Here is a 19548-nt window from a genome sequence, read left to right on the forward strand (position 1 = left end):
ACTGATCGAACTGCAGCAAACCAAAGTAATAACACAGAGTGTTAATATTAAACCTGCTGGCTCAACAAAGACTCTAATTTAACTGTGAACACACTGATCGTGGGGGGATTACTGACTGAGCTCCAGAAATGTATTTCTTTTTTCAAACCTGATTTAAATGTCAGATGTGTAAATGCAGCTGAAATAAAAGAGAATTAGTTCTAACGTTTCCATCAGCTCTGATGTGACTTTAAATGACATGACTGCTGCTGTCTTCATGCTCAAACATTTAAATTCCCTGTTTAAAGAAACTCTCAGAGACATTTTCCACATTGTCCCCATTGGACATCATGACTGGCTCATATCTTAAATTCAGATTTAACATCCTTGAATCTACACTGACAGTAGTGATAGCGATGAAAAGTATCTTCTTGCGTTTGTTGGCGTTATTGTTGTGCGTCTGCTTTCTCTATAGTGGTAATTTCTCACTGGATTAGGTTGAGTAGATTTTGAATGCGGCAGAAGATTTGACATCAGGACGCTGCCTTCAGGAACAACATGTCTTCGAGCTCTGCGCTCACAGTCCCCAAATGCATGTGGTTTTGTAATTTTACTGCTAAATTCTTAAACACCTTTAACTTGAACAAACCTTTGGATGACTCACCCTCAGTTTCTTTTATCTTTGTGTGTGTCTTTGTGTGCGTGGAAGCCTCAGCAGTGTGTCTACGCTGACTGTATTTCATATCTACTCATTAGCTGCTGCGTTGATGTAACTGCTCATTATAACTTAATCATGAAGCAGCGAAACTGAACATCACAGCCGCTCTTGCCTCATTTTTTTTTTTTTTTTTTAAGACACGGGGGAGATGTGGGAAGCCGGACTCTGGCTCGGTGTTGACCTCATTCTGAGTTGTGGTCGTTCAGCTGACAGTTTTACAAACGTGTAGTTTATTTGTGGCAGTTTTGTGATTTGATGCTTCTTTAAAGGTTGTTCCGTGTCGCTCTTTTCTTCTCCAAGCCTTTATTTTCATCACTGTGTCAGAGCTATTGGGCATTCTTGCTTCTGTCTGGTACATCATGACCTCTGCGCCGCCCACATTTTACAGTAACTTAGAGTTTTGTTACTCTAAAACAGGAGTAACAGCAAAGCTGGGACTAATTCAGATCTCCCATGTTTCAGTATAACCTTGCAGACTGTTGTGTTTGTGATGTATTTAACCACAGAAAACCTTTTCTGTCCTACTTTCAGACTTAGTATATTTTCTATATTTTTTTTTACTTTATACCCTTTAGCGTTAAATCCTTTAAATTCTATATATCTTAAGCGGCAACAGAATAAACGCCCACATACTTTTAAGTAAACACACATGACAGATGAAAAAGCTCTATCTTTGAGATGAATGTCAAATGAGATCCTAACTGTAGGCCCTTAGAAGCTATAACTCAAAAGCTTTTCAGTATCTTCCTCGCAAGTTGGCATTCAAAACATACCTGACATTTAACAGAGGCAGCATAATACACTCAGCTTTAGGCGTGAACTAGACGATTTATACAAATACCTGGTTCCTCCCACTAGTCCTTCTGTAAACAAAGGGCAGGAGGTTCAGTGAATGTTTGACAGTTTCCTGTCTGTAAACAGCGTATCACTGAAGTCAGATGACAGAAAACAAATGAGATGCTCCTGAAAACTGCGTTAATACATTTTTTTAGACTAAAAAAAAAAACAAACCTCAATAATATAATTAGATGTCAACATACACAGAAAAGGAAAAAATAGGCACAGCTAGATCAGTTAGGTTAAATTAAGTTGACTGTTGCTTAAAAGATGAATTATTTTTTTATATATATATATATATTTTTTTTTATGAAGAAAACTTTTAGAGCATTTTCTGCTTCTTTCATTGACACTGAATAGACCAAAAGTTTTGGACTTTTATTCAGATTAAATCATCTAGAGCTGTCAGAAACTTTCACGTTGAACACTAAATTTAGAAAAATGTGTTCTGTATGTTTCTGCCAGTTCTTTGTGCAAATATATATCCTGAGCTGCTTTTAGTCCTGTTAGAAACTGTACCCTCAACAGAACAGGACACAGTTTAATTTCATGTTTGCAGTCTAAATGAGTGGAAACACAACACGGCAGACTGATGTAGTTAAAGAAGGCTTGACATGAAAGAGATTTTGCACAACACAATTGACTTAAAATTCAGGCTCTTTCCCTTTTTTCTTTTTTTTTTTGCCTTCCTCCTGACTGTACACATGCCATCTCAGGGAGGAGGAGGAATCCGCTTTACTCTTACATACAAGATAGAGCTACAAAAAAGGACGCGTCTGTCGGAAAATTATTCTGTAGCAAAAGATTTTAGAAGATGGAGATCATACAGCCACTCCAACTCTTGGTTCACAGATGACGCTTTGACAAAGAGATGACTGAGGATGGATGTGATGATGACAGGATGGACAGGGATGGCTGGTGGAGGAGAGAAAGCCAGAGAGGTTTATCCTGTTCAAACCGACAAAGGAAAGAAGTCTTTGAAGTGAACACACACTCGCCCTGTCTCACCCTCCTGCAGCCACCCACACCATCCCCTGATGCTCTCTGAGAGCAAAGATGTACAGAGCGAGTTAGAAGGAGATGAAAGAGAAAGTAAGGGGAAAAAGGAGTATAAAGAGCGAGGGGGAAGCCATGTGAGTGGATGAGGAGACAGCGGAGGAGAAGGATGACGATGAAACAGAATAGCGGATGGTGTGAGTGAGGAGATGAGGAGCAATGACAGAGATGGGCAGAGGGAGAGAAAGGACGAAGGAATCAAACACAAGACTGGACTCAATTAAAGGAGAGACTGTCAGGGATGGACAGATTCAGAGAAGCTAGTTATAGAGAGAAAGAAAAGGGAATCCGAGCTGCAAGAGAGGAAGAAGATGGCAGAAAAAAATGTGCTTGTCCGCGTGCCTCTGAAAAAGAGTTTACGGAAGTTATGCAAAACTGCAAGACAAGAGATGATTAAGTAACACACACACCCACCATATGTAGCAAACAACAAACAGGAAGGGTGGAGGTTTAGATGGAGGGATAAAGGCAGGGAAGCCATGTCTGAGGGGGGGGAGAGAAGGTAGTGATGAGGAAAGGGAGGAGAAGGTAAAAATGGAAAAACATGGAGGGAAACACAGCGAATGTATACGTCACTGGGACTTTCCCTCCTCCCTGATTTTCAGAGTGGGTGGTGGGCAAAGAGGAGAGACTCTCTGTAAGTCACGCACAGCAGCTCACACAGCGTCTCTCTAACTGGACCCAGGACTCCTGGAAGAAAGAGGAGGAGTGGTTGTTTTTATCTGTGGTGCCTACTGGAGCTTTGAACTGGTGACAGGTTCTCCATTGAGAATACGCCTCTTTAATTGGATTTCACACTGACTGGGCCTGTGCAGTGGTTGTGCTGTTTGTGGAACAAGACGCTGTAACTTCCCTCCTTGCGCTGGATTTTTTTTTACTATTTCTGGTGTTCACCTGTGGCCGCTGCTCGGTTTTCCTGTTTTGGCGATGAGATCCAGCTTTATGCAGGTTAAGCCCGTAGCTACCCAGCAATGCAGTGTGAGTGTTTACAAGCTGATGTCTTGGTTTGTGCGCGCATGCTCAGATGGTGTCAGATGGTGTTGTCCTTGCATCTGTTGTGCATCTGGGGTGAACAGTGTATTTGCAGCCTAGAGCTGCGTTCTCCTGTTTTAGTGAGAAACATCACAGTTTTCAGGCATCACTGGAGCGCGTCGTTGACCTCATAATTTATAGAAGAAACCATCCAGTGGCGCTCATTCTGGTTGGAAACATCTTCTCTGTAAAAGTCGGGATGGAAAAAGCTGAAATACCTCTTTGGATAAATAGAACAACTTTTATCAAAAGCCGTAACTAATTGTGTTGTCAGTGGTGCTCCATCAAATACTTTTACAAATGTTTTAGGCTTTCAAAAAAACCTGATTTAGGTTTGCAAATACAGAAAAGCTAAATGTCAAGATAAAAGATTTGTAATGACAAAAGTTACGACAAAGAAATATATATAAACCTTTTTGTTCTACTTGCCTTTCACTCTAAGTCATAAATCCAAACGCTCTCTGTGCTTATACATTATTTAGGGCACATTCTTTTCCACTTTTGGCCAACCTAAACTAAGTCTTAGCTAATGACAGCCAGCAAATACATCCACCCGAGTGTTTTCCACAGAGATGCTCTGACCCCATCAGCAGTATTTTTCCTGTTGCTGTCAGGAGCCTTTTTAATTAGTTAGAAGTGCTGGAATCATAACAGACCTCCCCCTGCCTGCTTCCCTTTTCACTTCTATATATATATTATCGCTCAGCTCCCGGGACTCCTGTACGTGTGTTCAACCACGTTCCCCTGTGAGAGAGCGTGTGTGTGTGTTTGTGTGTCTTTTGTGCTGAATGTGCACTGACTGTGTGTGTGTGTGTGTTTGTGTGTCTGGAGCTTTGGGCATGCATGCATGGAATGAAATATTCAGGTGACATGCAGGCACTCGGGTCCTGGAAATGTCTTTCTCTCCCTCTCTGCAGGGACACTGTATGCAATCAGATTTTTCTTATTATTTTGTGTTGGGTTTTTTTCCCCCCTTTTCAAGCAAAGGTCTTGCTAAAAGACCTTAAAAAGTTGGAATACCTCTAGATTATTGTTTCTACACACAAACACAGATTGGAGGGGAGGATAAGGAGCCAAGGGGCAGATGGGAGGTGAAGGCAGTCATTGTTGCCCAGAGGCTCAGGAGCACTTTTTGCATTATACATCAGCCTTTCTTGCTCTTTCTCTTCTTCTCGCCTGCCTGAAGTAACGGCTGGAGATATCAAAGGCATCAGCCCTTCTTCAACCTCCACTGGATCTATTTACAGTCGAATGCTGGAACACAAATGAAGGACACAACTTCTCTGCTTTGACCAAGGCAGCCATTGTGTGGATCAATGCCGGAGGCCCTCAGAAGCAGGCTGAAAGACATGTGGTGCCCTTACAGTCACATGAAACTCTCAAAGAGGCTTGAGAGGCTGGATGGCATGCCTGAATAGAGTATGAATGGGCTGCAGTGAAAAGTGAATTAGGTTGTGTCCTTTGGCTTTGGTAGGCTGTCTGTCTTACACGTCCTCCACTGGACTCTAAATGAGTCAGAGTCAGAGTCGACTTGAATTTTAGTCCGTCTTCATCATTTTGGCCTTACTGGTGACAAGTGTCTCAAGGAAAAAGGTGTATTCATGAATATGTGGAATAATGGGACAAAATATATTTCTGTTATATCATTTCTGGACTTCCTTTTCCTTTCAAAGACGAGTAGCGGCTCTGAAGCTACTTCCATTCTTACTTCAGCTGCCTGTTTGCAGCTCTCCTCCTTTCTGTCGTATATTGATGGAATCAAATACCCAATAAAACTGTTCTCATTTTTCCAGTGAGACACGTACTTGCTCTGGGTGGGTGAGATGTATTGCTGTAACTATGAACACAAACACTTTAATTTATTTTGAGGCAAATTAGCAAGTCTGCTCTGCCACCATAAATGCTCTCAGCTCACAAAATGTGTTCGTGTTCAGCTGAAACCAGCCGCTACCACAATCATTATTTCCTCCCATTTCAGTAAAATTTTCTGAAATCATGTCCACCACCGCTTGCTGTCTGTGGTGTAGCAACATAAATAGATTTGAATTGTTTTAAAATTTAAAGTTTTCCAGCCAGTAAAGCTAAATCAGTTAAATCTTTTTTCTGTCACATGATGATGTGTAGAAAAACAAAACAAAACTCCAGATCTTTTTATTCAGAAGTTTTTCCACTCCTCTTGTCACCTCAGCACCACCCAGGACTGGAAGACATCAGCCCCATTGAAGAGACGACGGACACGGAGGACAACGAGGAGGAGGACCTGGGTGTCCTGGACGACCAGCGGAGCATCATTCTCCACCTGCTCTCCCAGCTCAAACTGGGCATGGACCTCACACGGGTAAAAAGACAGGACGAGATGGTGCAGATTTCTGAAAGTTAAGTTTGAGTGTGAAAATTTGAACACTTTGGTTTTTCACAGGTGGTGTTGCCGACTTTTATTTTGGAAAAGCGATCACTGCTGGAGATGTACGCCAACTTCATGGCCCACCCCGATATGTTCCTGTCAATCACAGCCGGGGCCACACCCGAGGACCGGATAGTCCGCTTTGTGGAGTACTACCTAACTGCCTTCCACGAGGGCCGTAAAGGAGCTGTGGCCAAGAAGCCCTACAACCCCATTCTGGGGGAGACCTTCCACTGCTCCTGGGAAGTGCCTCAGGACAAAGTCAAACCTTTGGTCAGATCGAACCAGGGGTCGACTCGGGAGCCGAGCAGGGGCCCCAACAACACGCAGCAGGGCGACGATTCACCGGGAGGCTGCTACAGAGTCCGATTTGTGGCCGAGCAGGTTTCCCATCATCCACCAGTGTCGGGGTTTTACTGTGAGTGCCGGGAGAGGATGATGTGCGTCAACGCACACGTCTGGACCAAGAGCAAGTTCATGGGCATGTCGATAGGCGTGTCCATGGTGGGGGAAGGTGAGTCAGAGCACATCATGAAAACAACACAGCCGAGAAAAACCAACAAGAGACAGTCAAATAAAAATGCTTTTATTTCAGTTAAATGTCCTGAACTGTTCTGTTCCTGTCAGTTCTGCATTACCAAAATATCTTAGAAAAGAAGCTAATCTGAGCGCTTCAGATGCTATTTGGTAAATTAATGCCAAACTGCATCGTGTTTTAAATGTTTTGCTTAAAACATTTAATGTCAACACAATACAACAACAGAGACATTTCACACACAGATTCATTAGAAGCTAATGTTTTGTAACTGGTTATGTCACTGAGGATGCTTCTTCTGCTGTTTAGCGCTAAAATGGGTTTATGAGATGAATTTTGCTGCTTCTTGTTGTATTAGTGCAAAATGCTGCAGTAATGACACAGAAAGGTCACAGCAACATTGGCATTAAACAGGGAAATAGCTCAACAGTCAAACTAAGCCCCTGAATACATCTCCACCTGCGGCAGTCCTGAAGGTAGAGCTCACTTTCGAGGTCACAGTTGTGTTTGTTTTTGAGAAGGCTCTTCTTATGTCAGCTGAATAACAGGAAGGGCAAAATGCTGAAGAATCTTCTGAAAATAGCTTTTTGCTCCTCTGGAAATGGTCTCACACCAACAGTATGAAAGAATATGAGCCCTCTCCCGTAGCAATCAATAATCCAGTCCTCTCTGTCAGCAGCATCAGGCCATGAACAGTAGACCGTCTGGGATGAGTCACCCTGAGCCGAGGAACAGGAGGTCCAGACGCTCGGACCCATTCAGTCCACGGTTTAGAATAACTGAGCTGCTGATGAATACCTGTTTGCAGGTGACGATGCAGCAGTTCGCCCCCAGAAGTATAGACTGTAAAGACTGCTCTGGTGGTGACGTTGTCCGAATGGCTCAGATGTGACTGATTGGCAGTGACTCAGCAGCTCATCCAGCTAGACAGATTTTTTTTTTGTGCACATGATCAGATGGATTATGATCTGACCTGTATGATGCTTTAAAAGGGAGGGAAGTTTGCACCGTTCATGTTGCTCATCTTCTCTGTCCCTTACAAATAGAAACATCCTTACATATGCAATGCAGAGGCAGTAAAGGGTTCCTTATCAGAATAATGTAGCCAGCGGTAGAAGTCTGTGTGATTGGCGTCATGTGATGAACAAGAGTCCAGTTTCTTCACGTCCACGCTGTCTAAAAACCCCCTCTGGAATAATAATAAAAAAAATAATAAAAAACAGTTCAATAAACTGTTTAAATCAGCTTCACCTCCACCAGCTATATTAATACGCTGTGTAGTTTTTTTATTTAACATAAATACTTTTACCCCTGTGGGCATTTAGCAGCCAAACATAGCTGCACAAGTCATCTTTTGTGACCATGTGATGTGTATAAAGACCACAGAAAGCTATTCATGGACTGGACATGTGAGAGCGGAGAGCGATAGGAAAGAATCTGTTATTCATGACGAAATAAATCTTCACGAACTGAATGAGCAACTCCGTTGAGGAGTTGAAGATCTCAGGAGGTAAAAAATGGTGTGTATGATGCTCTTCGCGGTGGGTCGGTAGCACTGAGTGTGTGTAATAGAAACAGTCATAGTCAGGTTAAATAATATTTATTTAGAGAACAGAAGATTGAAAGCTGCTCCTGAGCGACAACACAAACGGTATTTCAGACTGCTCTGAAATACGTAGCTTGGTCGTTACATTTCATTTAACACTTTGTCAGGATGTTCAGTCTCTGTTTACCTATTGCCTAAGTCTCCATGCTCCCTGCTGTGTTTTACCAGTGCGTAATGAAAATAAGTGGCAGAAATCAGCTGGCTCTGTATAAAAACACGTGGGAGGAAGAGCCTCAGCTGGTTTCAGATCGGTTCCTGCGTTTCCCTCGGTCTAACTTTAAACTGTCTCTTCTCCTCCCCGTCAGGAGTCCTGTGTCTGCTGGAGCACGACGAGGAGTACATCTTCACGCTGCCCTGTGCCTACGCCCGCTCCATCCTCACCGTGCCCTGGGTGGAGCTCGGGGGCAAAGTCTCCATCAACTGTGTCAAAAGTGGCTACTCGGCCACCGTCACCTTCCACACCAAGCCTTTCTACGGCGGGAAGGTCCACCGGTGAGTCCTCCTGAGCACGTCTGTCTGTCCGGCTTCATCCATCCATCTCACTTTGAGAAAACATGAGTGACTGCTTCTTCTTTTGTTCCTGTTCAGTCAGACTGTGAGTAATGAGAGGATTGGTACTGACGGGCTTCATGCTCCACGGTGGGATCACATTAATAATTGTGGCTTTCATTGGCCATTTGTTAAATACTGGATATTAGACAGATTATGTCACCTACTTCTGATGTGAGGAAGCTTCCTCTGAGACAATGGCTGCACAAAAACTGCTGTAATTATTCTGCTGTTTATTTTCCATTTCAACATTTCATCAACTAACTATGTTAAGAATTTCATTCCTTATGTTGCGTAACATCCTTCTGCTAGTCTCCATCTTTGGTTGATAGTTTTGTCTTCTCCTTGACTCAATGGAAAGTTTTTTTTTTTTTTTTGTGATGTGTGATAATTATAAAGTTAATAATGTAAAAGGTTGTTGAAAACATGACTGAGCACATGAAGAGCAGCTACAAGCTTCGTCAAACGGACCGTAAAGTAACGTCCTGTGCTGTGAACTAATTCAGCAGGCTGAGTGTGTAGCTGTGTTTCACTCCTCAGTTATCAAAATGCCCCCAAAGAAAAGTGCCAGGCGGTCAGGACGATCTTTCTACGATAAACTCTGTGTTTTCCCGATGCAGAGTGACAGCGGAGGTCAAACACAACCCCACCAACACCATTGTGTGTAAAGCACAGGGTGAGTGGAACGGCACGCTGGAGTTCACCTACAGCAGCGGCGAAACCAAAGTCATCGACACGGCCAGACTTCCAGTGACCAGGAAGAAGCTGCGGCCGGTGGACAAACAGGGGAGGACGGAGTCCAGGTGAAAAGCTGACGCCTGGTCGATTAAGGCAGCTCGTTGGACCTGGTGTGTGTGTGTTTCACTTTGTGTTTCTCCTGCGCTTGTAGGCGGTTATGGCAACACGTCACCAAGTCGCTGAAGGAAGGGAACATCGACGAGGCCACGGAGCACAAACACAGGCTGGAGGAGCGGCAGCGGGGGGAGGAGAGGCAGAGGGCAGCTGATAACAAACCCTGGACACCCAAATACTTCACTAAAGAGGTACGGAGCCGGGAGACAAACCTGCTGCGGCAACACCACAGTCATGTAAGCAACGGAAAATCCCAAGAGCGAGTGTTGTTTTCAGCACTCGCTGCAGTGAAAATTATTTTCTCTGGATAATCCACAAAGCAGCCAAAGCCCCTTTTGGACCAGAGAGAGATTGAGTAACACACACAAAAAAAAGAGTCCCTTTTTAGCAGGCAACACAGCATTGTTTTTATGTTGTATTGTTTCAACTTCCTTTGTAAAATAAGCTTGATTTCTGGCTTGACCAGGACGCACAGAAAACAACGCCAACACAAAATGCCATCACCAAATCAGGGCCTGTTTTGGCACCAAGACAAACGGCTGAGGGTCTAAATTTAGTTCTCTGGAAAAGTTTCTGCAGTAAAAAAGTTTTTTGTGATGCAGTATTTTTGTCTATTTTTTAATCTTCCCTGTATTCCTCAGTCTGTTCCATTTTCTTCTGCTTCTGTTGCATTTTGCTGGAAGATGGAAACTCATATTATACACAATGTCACTATTAGGCAGGTCCGTTATTACAAGCAAACATTTTAAAAGAGCTAACTGATTTCCTTTGTGCAGGGAGACGGTTGGATCTACAACAACCCGCTGTGGAAGTCCACCTGACACCAAAACTCCATTCTCACAACACAGATCCTGCCTCCACACGCCGAGGAGGAAGTGGAAATGAGGAAACGGCCTCTCCGTGAGGCCTTCAGAACTGAGCTTCAGACTGTCAGAGCGACAACACAGACACAAACAGAAACGTGCAAGGTGCCAAAGGGATCTCCACCGTTATAACCAACAAGGAGTTTGGAGCTCTTGGAGAAGTACATTTTTATATACAGTTAATAGTATTACTACTCAAAGTAGAGTATTTCTATTTTTCACCGAGGGAAGGCCTTTTCTGCACACGCACAGTGATGAAGTTTGCCACTGGTGTTTCTGTTTTGTTTTTCTATTTTATTTCCACACGATCAAGATGTTTTCTCCGTGTTTTAGTTTGTCCTGCAGTGGTAGAAAGAATCGATGGAAGTTCCCCGTAAAACATAATACTGTAGTTGTAAATGAGTTGTTTATAAAAGCACTTTTACCGTAGAAACAGATTTACTATTTTATATCTCTGGCTTTTGCCAATCAGGGTGATCTCTAACAGCTTTATGGAGAATAAGAACACATAACCAGATTTAAAACTATATAAATCCAGAAGCAAAATGATTAAACGTGTTGGTACATGTTAAGATACGGTGCATTACAGTGAGCTGATAGAGAGTAAAGGTCCTGATTGTTTTGTCTGCACTATGAATGTATCTGGACACACGAATAGTTTGTCATGTTCCCATCTTGTTCGGAGCCATTATAAGCTTTTTGTTTTACTCTTAAAAACATTGCCATGTGGTTCCTTTGATAGATGAGCACCCACCGAGTGAGGCACCTCCACAGAACAGAAGCTCTCCACGACTACCTCTCTTCTTCAGCTCTAGCACATGAGCCAGTTTTTCTTACAAGCGAAAACACTGGTTTGTTTGTGGCAAAACGATCCTGGGTGTCTTTTTATCTTTTCTGTATCTGCACCGTTACACTGCAGCTTGTGTAATAATTAGGCAGCACTGCACATCCAGTTACGACGTCTCTTTGGGCCGCCTGTGGTGATGAATATGGATGAGCAGAAATACACAACCGTGGTTTAACAACTGGAGGCTGCTGGAAGGTTTCCTCTGAAGAAGAGAGGATTATCTCCCACAGTAACAATCACAGGGAGCAGAAGGAAGCAGCCTGTTGGGCAGAAAAGGAAACGCATTCACAGCTTCAGAGTATATTTGACAAATAATTCTGCCAATGTCAAGATTGATTGAGTTCCTTAAAACAAAGATAAATCTGATGAAATTTGCATTTTGTTCGTCCTCACTGAACGTTTTTTTTTTTTCTATGGCCTTATATTCTTTGTTTTTAAATTTGTCATCAAGAGACATTCACCCACTGCCTCCCCTCTAGGCTGTTGCTTCAGTTGAACCTTCAGATGTGTTGTTGTGGTATCTTTAGCCAGGTGAACTTACCCGATGCCAGTTTGTAGCCTAAGCCACGACAGTGCAGCGCAGTCCAGAATAAACCGGTGAGAACCTGCCACCTCCGTCCATCCACTGTTCATTCCCGCTTCACAACACTCGCCTTATATCAAACAGTTTTCTATCTCCAGACGGAGCCAGACTCACCTACATACTGACTGTGGATGAATGAAGGACTGTCCATTAATAAAGACCTTGTATCCCTTTTTCAAACGATGTCCTGTCATTATGAACCTCCAATCATTTTATATCCTGCAGCCAAGCAATTATTAACACAACCTACTCCTCACTCACTAATAAACCTAATCTATCTATCTAATCTACCTAACTTAATCTAAATGGAGTACAAACAGTCACAGCAATGTGAGGATGAACTATAACAATTTAAGTGTAAGCTTATCCATTCACCTAACCTTTCCAGTTTCCAAGAAAATGAATGACGCTGAGATAGTGTGGCATACAATGATTAACCAGCTAAACATCATCTCGATGTCTTCATATATAAAAGCAATCAGCCATAACATTATGACCATGCTTCATACTGCTTAGGCCTTCCATTAGTTATCTATAAGACCTGATACTTAAATTCAACATTAATTTGATTTAGTTTCAGATGGTGGTTTATAAAATGCTTTAGTGAAATGTACCTGTGTGCATAGAAGGTATTAAAACTGGCTCTGTCCCCTGACAGCTATGCAGCAGAGAGCCTGTAATAAGTATTGTATGAACAGGTTTCTAAAATAAATATAAACACTGAATGGAGCCATCTGAGTATTTAAGATGCTTAAAAAAACATTTTGGCAATACTTTAGATTGAGATGAACTCTTAACAGCCAAATTATGGACTGTGGAAGCGCTGACTTCAGAGCACAAAGAAGCCTTTAAGTGCAGCTTTAGGATGAACTACCGAGAACGCTGTCTTTAGGAGTGTTAAAACAAACATGAAGTACAAATGAATGTTGTTCAGATAAACCCTGAGCTTAATGAAGGCCGAAGCACGTTTAACAAACTGAAGCCGAGTCTGTAATAAGCAGATCAACTAAAGACTTTTACTTTGGAGAGGTACTTTCTCCAGATCGTTCAGTGCTTCCATGTTGGCCAAATTCAGTTTAAAATGTTAAAACATGGAGGAAATCTCACACTCGTTTCACCATCACACCAATCAGACTGATGGATTAAAAATATTCCAATTATCAATTGATCTTTCAGTCATATGGAAATATTTGTTGCTTTTGCCATCATACATGATTGATCTTTGAGTTTTGGATGGACTGAGACAAAAATGGAGAAACGAAAAATATTTAAGACCAAAATATAATATTTAAAAAGGCTTCGTCTTTTTTTGGAGAGAACTAATTTTAAGACTTGCAGATATCCTGCAGGTAGCTTTACCACAGTCAACTGTTTAATTCAGGGATTCACATGCTGCTTTGCGTGCTGGACATGTGCGAGTGCAAATCTACTCCACAAAGTCCTACTGAGCAATTTAGTGGGCAACAATAATGTTGTGACCTCCTGATGGTAGCTGATTTCACTTAGAACACAGTGAAGTCAAATAACATCAGGTGGTCACGATATTTTCCCCACACAGAGATTTCAGTGTCTTCACAATGATGGACTTACTTCTCAAACTCAGCACTGATTCTCCTCACCGGACTGTATTAAGTCATTTTTCATGCATGCTGCCGCTGACTCATAAGCCAGTCTTCTTGTTCAAAGGTTAATGCTGCCATCAAGTGGTTTGATTTGTCTTCTGGGTTAAATATGAGATCTACACAGGAAAAATGTAAATTAAATTACTGTCATGATACCACTTAAGAGATCAAATGGCTTAGTTTGAGAAGAGATACCACAATAACAACTTAGACTTTTTTTTTTTTTTTTCATTGAAGTGTGTATTTAAAGATGGCTGAACAGAACAATGTAAAAATGTAAACTTGGAAGGTGAGCAGAGAGAAGCAGGTAGGACTGGGGGGGGGGGGGGGGGGACTGCATCAAATCAAAGAATGGTGTTGGGACAGACGGCACTGAGCTACAGAGAAATGAGTGAACTCAGAGGAAAGAATTTTTCCACCGTTCCCAATTCAAAAGGAACACACACACAAAAAAAACCCAAAACAAAACAGGGCAACAAACTACACATCACATTAAGGCTTAGTCTCATCTTTCTCCGTTTGACAAATCAGAAATCAAAGGGTGTGACACAGTTTTAGGTATTGTGTAACTGAACAACAATGTGGCATTGTGTCAAAGGTCTGAAGCCTGAAATGGTGACAGTTACAGAAAAGATCAAAAACAGAGAACAAAGTGATTAAGACAAATAAAAGAAGGTCTCAAGAAAAAATAAGCAGGAGAAACGAATAAAGTCAGTTTTTTTTTGAGATGTGACAAATGAAATACAGTTGTATGATGCGTTAGTCTTTTGATGTGTCACTTATTTCATAAAAAATAAAAAGGTTACAGAAGCGTGCGCATATAGAAACTCCTTTAGTGTTTACACATGGCATCTGAAGAATTGAAACAAAGAACAGTACAGTGCCTGTAGAAAGATTCAAAGGTAACTGCTGAGTGGAGCCGTGTCCCGATCTCATTCTGTAAACTCCAGCTCTGAGTCGCTGACTGAACTGGTGCAACAACTTATTAATCATCCATGTCATTTTTAAGCTAATTTAAAAATATCAAACTACCTTTTTTTTTGTAGGATTTAGACTGTTGTTTGTACAAAAAAAAGAAAATAAAGAAAAAAAAAAAGCTTGGGTGGCATTATGAAGTATTTTCAGAAATTTTACGGTAAGAACATTAACCAAATGAGCTGTTAAATTAGCCACTATGCACTAAAATTACTGTGTACAAACAAAAGTATTGGATTCCAAGATATTTCAATGAAGCAATGCAATCAAAAATCAGTTTAATCTAGTCTCTGTGCCACAGCAGCTTCATCTCCTGTTCCCCCCCCCCCAAGTAAGTAATCGTGATATCATTTGGGTATAATCATGACTGAGGTTGAGACGCAACAGTTTTAATTTACGTTATGAACTGAAGATGACTCAGATAGTCTAATGAGGGAATTTTTCAAGCCAAAATGCCAAATATCCGTGCTCCACCTCCTAAACTGTGCAATTTTAAATTCTTGGGGGAAGAAAAACAATTACACCTTCGCTTCCACAAAACTGATTCAGATTTTCTATTTTATTTAATTTATAGACAAAATAGAACAAATTAATCAAGAAAATAATTAGCAGATAAATTATAAATGTTTCACTGTAGTTATCTGACAAACATTTCAGGATACCACTGAGCTAATTAGATTTGAAGGTAAGTAATTGAGTAATTAATTAAACATGATTATTTGTAAAGGCTTTTAATGGGGTGAATTTTTCTGTAAATTGTATGTCATTGTGAATTCAATAGCTTTTATTTTTTTAGACTGTTCAAGCAGGACAGCCACTGAAAACATCACACTGGCCTCGGGGGAAACCTCTGGGACACGGCTCCAGAGCTTCCTAAAGTTTCAGACAATGATGGAACTTCTTACCTTTCTTCACCTCAGCAAGTCTTCTCCCATTTCTACACATTTACCCCTCTTCACAGTTCATCATTGTCTATTTCCAGACATCTTGAAAATTTCCAGTTTCCACTGCCTCAGCCTGGTCAAGGTACCCAACAGGCCCCCACTGATACGTAACGAACCAAACAAAAACAACAAGGTAGACCGTCACAAATGAACAAGGTGGTGATGACCAGCGATGAGGCACTAGGCTTTGCTCGCTTAACTAGAGAGCCCCCTCCGCCTAATTTATTATCACTACTTTTTACACACAGTTGCTTGCTTCCGTCTTTAAAATCCTAGCAGCAGAAATATACAATCTATGCAATTCATGAAAAAAGGAGGAGGGGGGGAACTTTGTAAAAATTCACATTCATTCTTCCAACAAAATCTTAAGCCCCTCTGTACAAGAATTATTGCATTCACTGTTCTACTTGTTGTCATACCAAAAAAAAAAAAAAAAACTAACTAACAAACAAAAAGACCCTCCCAAAACAATCACATAATGAACCCAAGAGAAGAACAAAAACTGCATATTTAAAAATCACCACAATAATCCAATATATTACCATCCTTTTAGACATTTTTCTTTACATCACATATTTACACATTAGGCCAATTTTTTTTTCCTAGAGAATTTGTTGAAAAATAAGGGTCAGGGAGCCAGGCAGACAGAAATGATGATGATGAGGATGATGGTAAAAAGGTTAATATTACAGATGGGCTGTGCCTAGATGGTAACGTTCCTCCATACCGCATACTGTCCTCTGTACACGTGTCAGGAACAAAGTCAGCAGCTTTCCCTCCTGCGCTTCCTCACTCTCAGTATTAAGTTCGCATGTGCCATGGAGCAAGGTCGATGGGTCTTTGGTGCAAATGTTCCTAGTCTTCTCTCGTTTCCCCTTCACCCAATCCCTATACTGATAAGCAGTTAATCAACGTACCACAAAAATTAACAGACGCCAAACGAAACAGAGCAGCCCTATACCTTGCCACACATTCAAGTACAAATTAACACAAAACAAAAATGAAGAGGGAGGCGGGGGGGGGGGGGGGGAACAAAAAAAAAAAAGAAAAAGCGGTAAAGACAGCGGTCCTCAGGATAAAACGGACAAATAGTTCTGGAGCTAGCCAGATATGACACTTCAACTTCCTCAACACGTTGGAGCGGCCAAACGAGAAGCGCTTGAGACCAAAAGGCCCCCGTGTTCTTCTTCATTGGTTGTTAGAGGTTTCTTCGCATGTATTTGTTTTCCTAGAAGAGTTCATCATCAGCATTATTTCTTTTGCAGTTTCTTGCCTTTCCTCAGGACCAGCTTGTTCCTGATGTGTCCTCGCTTCCTTTTGGCGGTCTGCTTAGACAGAAGAAAAAGATTTAATCACAAAACGTTCTGTGACTGAAAGGGGTGGATTCAAAATCAGAGTTAAATTTAGACATAACTGGCATGTATATTTAACAGGACCTGCTATGGTCTGATGTCTATGATGAATAATTGATTTAAAGGCAGCAACAGTCACTGATTTCAAGTCTTAGCTCACATTATGTATAACACTGCCTTTAGGTTGAAAGGACATTTCAAATATTCATTTGGGAGTAAATTTCCACATTTATAAGTCTATTATAGCCACAATCACTTTATTATACGGGTCCCAGCTCATACTATTTATTATGGCAGATGCTTTTCTGCTATTTCTTTCCTTAGGAACAAAACAAACAAACCAACAAAAAAAAAAAAACCCTGAAAAATCTATGACTGCGTGAATGCAACAGAACTACAAGGCCCTGTCATTTATTCCTCCTACACACATCCAGCCCTCACATATAAATTCATAAATCATCTGTCATCAGTGGGGAGAGTATATAGCATGTTAATCTGAGCTATAATAAACTAAGAATTCAAACAGGGATACTTGGGGATGCTGCTGTTCGTGCTGGTAAGTGAAAAAGATGTTCTCTGTTAAGTGGACAAATGAAAACAGGGCATTAAATCACACCTTAAACACACTTTTCAATATGCAGTTCGTAAAGTCAGGACAGGTTAAACTAACTATGTTGACTGATATTTCATGATTTCTTCAGGAGGAAATTGGTGCTGGGTTGGTCTTTTGTTGTCCAAACTATTCCAGCAAAATCATCTTATAATTGAAGGGGAAAAAATGAAGTACCAATGCACTGATGTGGCGTAACTCAATGAATGGATTGACCACTGTGTATCCAAGGGGTCGTCAACCTCCAGCATTAAAAGAACCACCTGGGAGCGATTCCCTCCAAATAAAACCCACCTGGAGCCACAAAATCTCTTTGACCGCTACGTACATAAGAACTGTAGTTTGTTACATTTACTGTATGTAATAAAAGAACTGCGTTCTACCTTCTACAAGACGACCTGAATCTCCAGAATCATAACTAGTATGATTCTATCCAAATCAAACATGATATGTGCAGTTACCTTTTTGGAGGTGTACTTCTGCTTGGGCACTACAGAGCGAAGCTTGTGGTCCAGCGGCTCTCTGTTGTCCAGGTTCTTCACCTTGTAGATCCTGACCAGCCAGTGCTCAGAGGTAAACGCCTCCTCCAGATGCTTGAATTTGATGTCCTTGTTGCCAATCTCAGCATTACGTGTGCGATCGAAGCCAGGCGGCGTCCGAAAGTCCAGCTGGGAAAGAAAGAAAGGTGTGATTTGATGAATTGGCAGCTGGGTGCGTGTCTTGGTAAAAATAAAGTGTTCAAACAGCCTTTAATAGAAGATTTCACAAAGTTAAAGACGTTAAGACTTAATACAACCAGAAATCAATGAAATACATTATTAATTTCATGTTGTCTGGAAATGAATAAGCAGAAGAATAGATACAAACCAATTACACACAATTAATCCCTTTCAGATGATATGTTATCAATGGACTCGTCCAAAGAAACTGAATCTGCAACTATTTTGACAATCAATTAATCATTTCACTCCTCTTTTTAGTAAAACTTTCAAACGTTTGCTGCTTTTAGCCAAAATATGTGGGTATTCTGTGGTTTTTTAGTTTATATACGAGAGTAAAAGAAAAGGTTTGAGTTTCGGACTGATGTATCGACAAGAGAGGGAAATAAAACCACAGTCAAGAAAGAGAGAGAGAGAGAGAAAAAAAAAAAAAAAAACTTTACAACCCTCTGAGGCCCTTTAATGAGGAAACTGAATCACAACAAGTCCTGCAGATGCCTGGTAATCGTTTCAGAGTCTGAGAAAAACTGTTTCCTACCACAAGTTAGATAAGACAGCAAAAGTTGAAGCATTTTCTTTAAAGAAAACTTAAAACTTCTGCTCTGGATTTGACATCAGTCTTATGAAGGCAACTAAAACACAGCTTTATTTTTGCTGTTTATTAATTTCTATGTTCTCAGTTAACAGATAAAGACAAGGACAAAAATAATTTAAAGGTAAAAATGGAAAACAAGTTTGACAGCGCTTTGAGCAGTGCAGCATCTGCCCTTTGTTAACAATGACATCACACTTTGTAGGAGCCACTTACAGCCTCGTGTCCCTACTATATCTGCAGTAAAAGCCCCAGACTGCCCCCCTGCAGCCTCTGCTACTGTGTCCTCCTCACATTTGATTTGCCCCGGTTAGCTCAGTTCAAAAAGCTACACTCTACTGCCTTTCCTCTGGTGTTTTTCAGCCATGTCTCCATTTTCACTCTCCCAGGATACAGTAAATCCTGTTCACCTTCAGGCTACTTCAGAGGACGCAGAATGTGAACTATCATACTACTGTTTATATAATGCAGATATAAGAAATAGTTTTCTTGATGCATGATTTTCTTTTTTTCAACTCTTAATTTAAATGTTATAAAAAAGGGCACAAATGTGAGTTTTGGGAGTGAAGACCTAATCTACACTGCCTACCATCCTCAGTCACTGCATCTCTTTACCCTGACACATCGCCATAAGCTTTGGCTGTCTAACTGCAGATGGCGGCTGCATTTATACTCCTGTCTCAGCTGAGCTTTTGGCCAGGTCCCATCTACAGCTAAGATGGAAGCACCTGGCAAGTAAGAAACCTCTCATCTCTCCAGTCCTACCTGCCAAAAGTAACTGTGTCCGATTTCAAAGCTTCTGCCAATCCTTCATATTCCTCCTCCAAAACACCTCTCCAAACCTCAAAGACCCCCAAGGCATCTCCTTAAATC

The 19548-nt window shown here is 41.3% G+C and overlaps 2 protein-coding genes across 3 annotated transcripts in view; one reads left to right on the forward strand and one right to left on the reverse strand.

Moving 5' to 3' along the window:
- The window catches only part of osbpl10a (oxysterol binding protein-like 10a), a 48598-nt gene extending 36569 nt beyond the window's left edge, over positions 1–12029 (forward strand). Inside the window, exons 8-13 of the mRNA XM_029514858.1 lie at positions 5811–5960; positions 6042–6540; positions 8473–8659; positions 9337–9519; positions 9606–9759; positions 10345–12029. Of these exons, the coding sequence (XP_029370718.1) occupies positions 5811–5960; positions 6042–6540; positions 8473–8659; positions 9337–9519; positions 9606–9759; positions 10345–10389 (1218 nt within the window). The 3' untranslated portion in view covers positions 10390–12029. The remainder of the gene's footprint in view (positions 1–5810; positions 5961–6041; positions 6541–8472; positions 8660–9336; positions 9520–9605; positions 9760–10344) is intronic.
- A 1713-nt stretch (positions 12030–13742) lies between these two features.
- stt3b (STT3 oligosaccharyltransferase complex catalytic subunit B) overlaps positions 13743–19548 on the reverse strand; it is a 67318-nt gene continuing 61512 nt past the window's right edge. The window contains exons 15-16 of one of the 2 annotated variants that reach the window (XM_029514296.1): positions 17826–18032; positions 13743–16727 (exon numbers count right to left, since the gene is read on the reverse strand). In XM_029514296.1, the coding sequence (XP_029370156.1) occupies positions 16653–16727; positions 17826–18032 (282 nt within the window). In that variant the 3' untranslated portion in view covers positions 13743–16652. Of the gene's footprint in view, positions 16731–17825; positions 18033–19548 lie in introns of both variants that reach the window. The other variant, XM_029514295.1, reaches the window with a different exon arrangement.

Source organism: Echeneis naucrates, chromosome 11 (assembly GCF_900963305.1).
Source record: "Echeneis naucrates chromosome 11, fEcheNa1.1, whole genome shotgun sequence".
NCBI classification, from domain to species: domain Eukaryota; kingdom Metazoa; phylum Chordata; class Actinopteri; order Carangiformes; family Echeneidae; genus Echeneis; species Echeneis naucrates.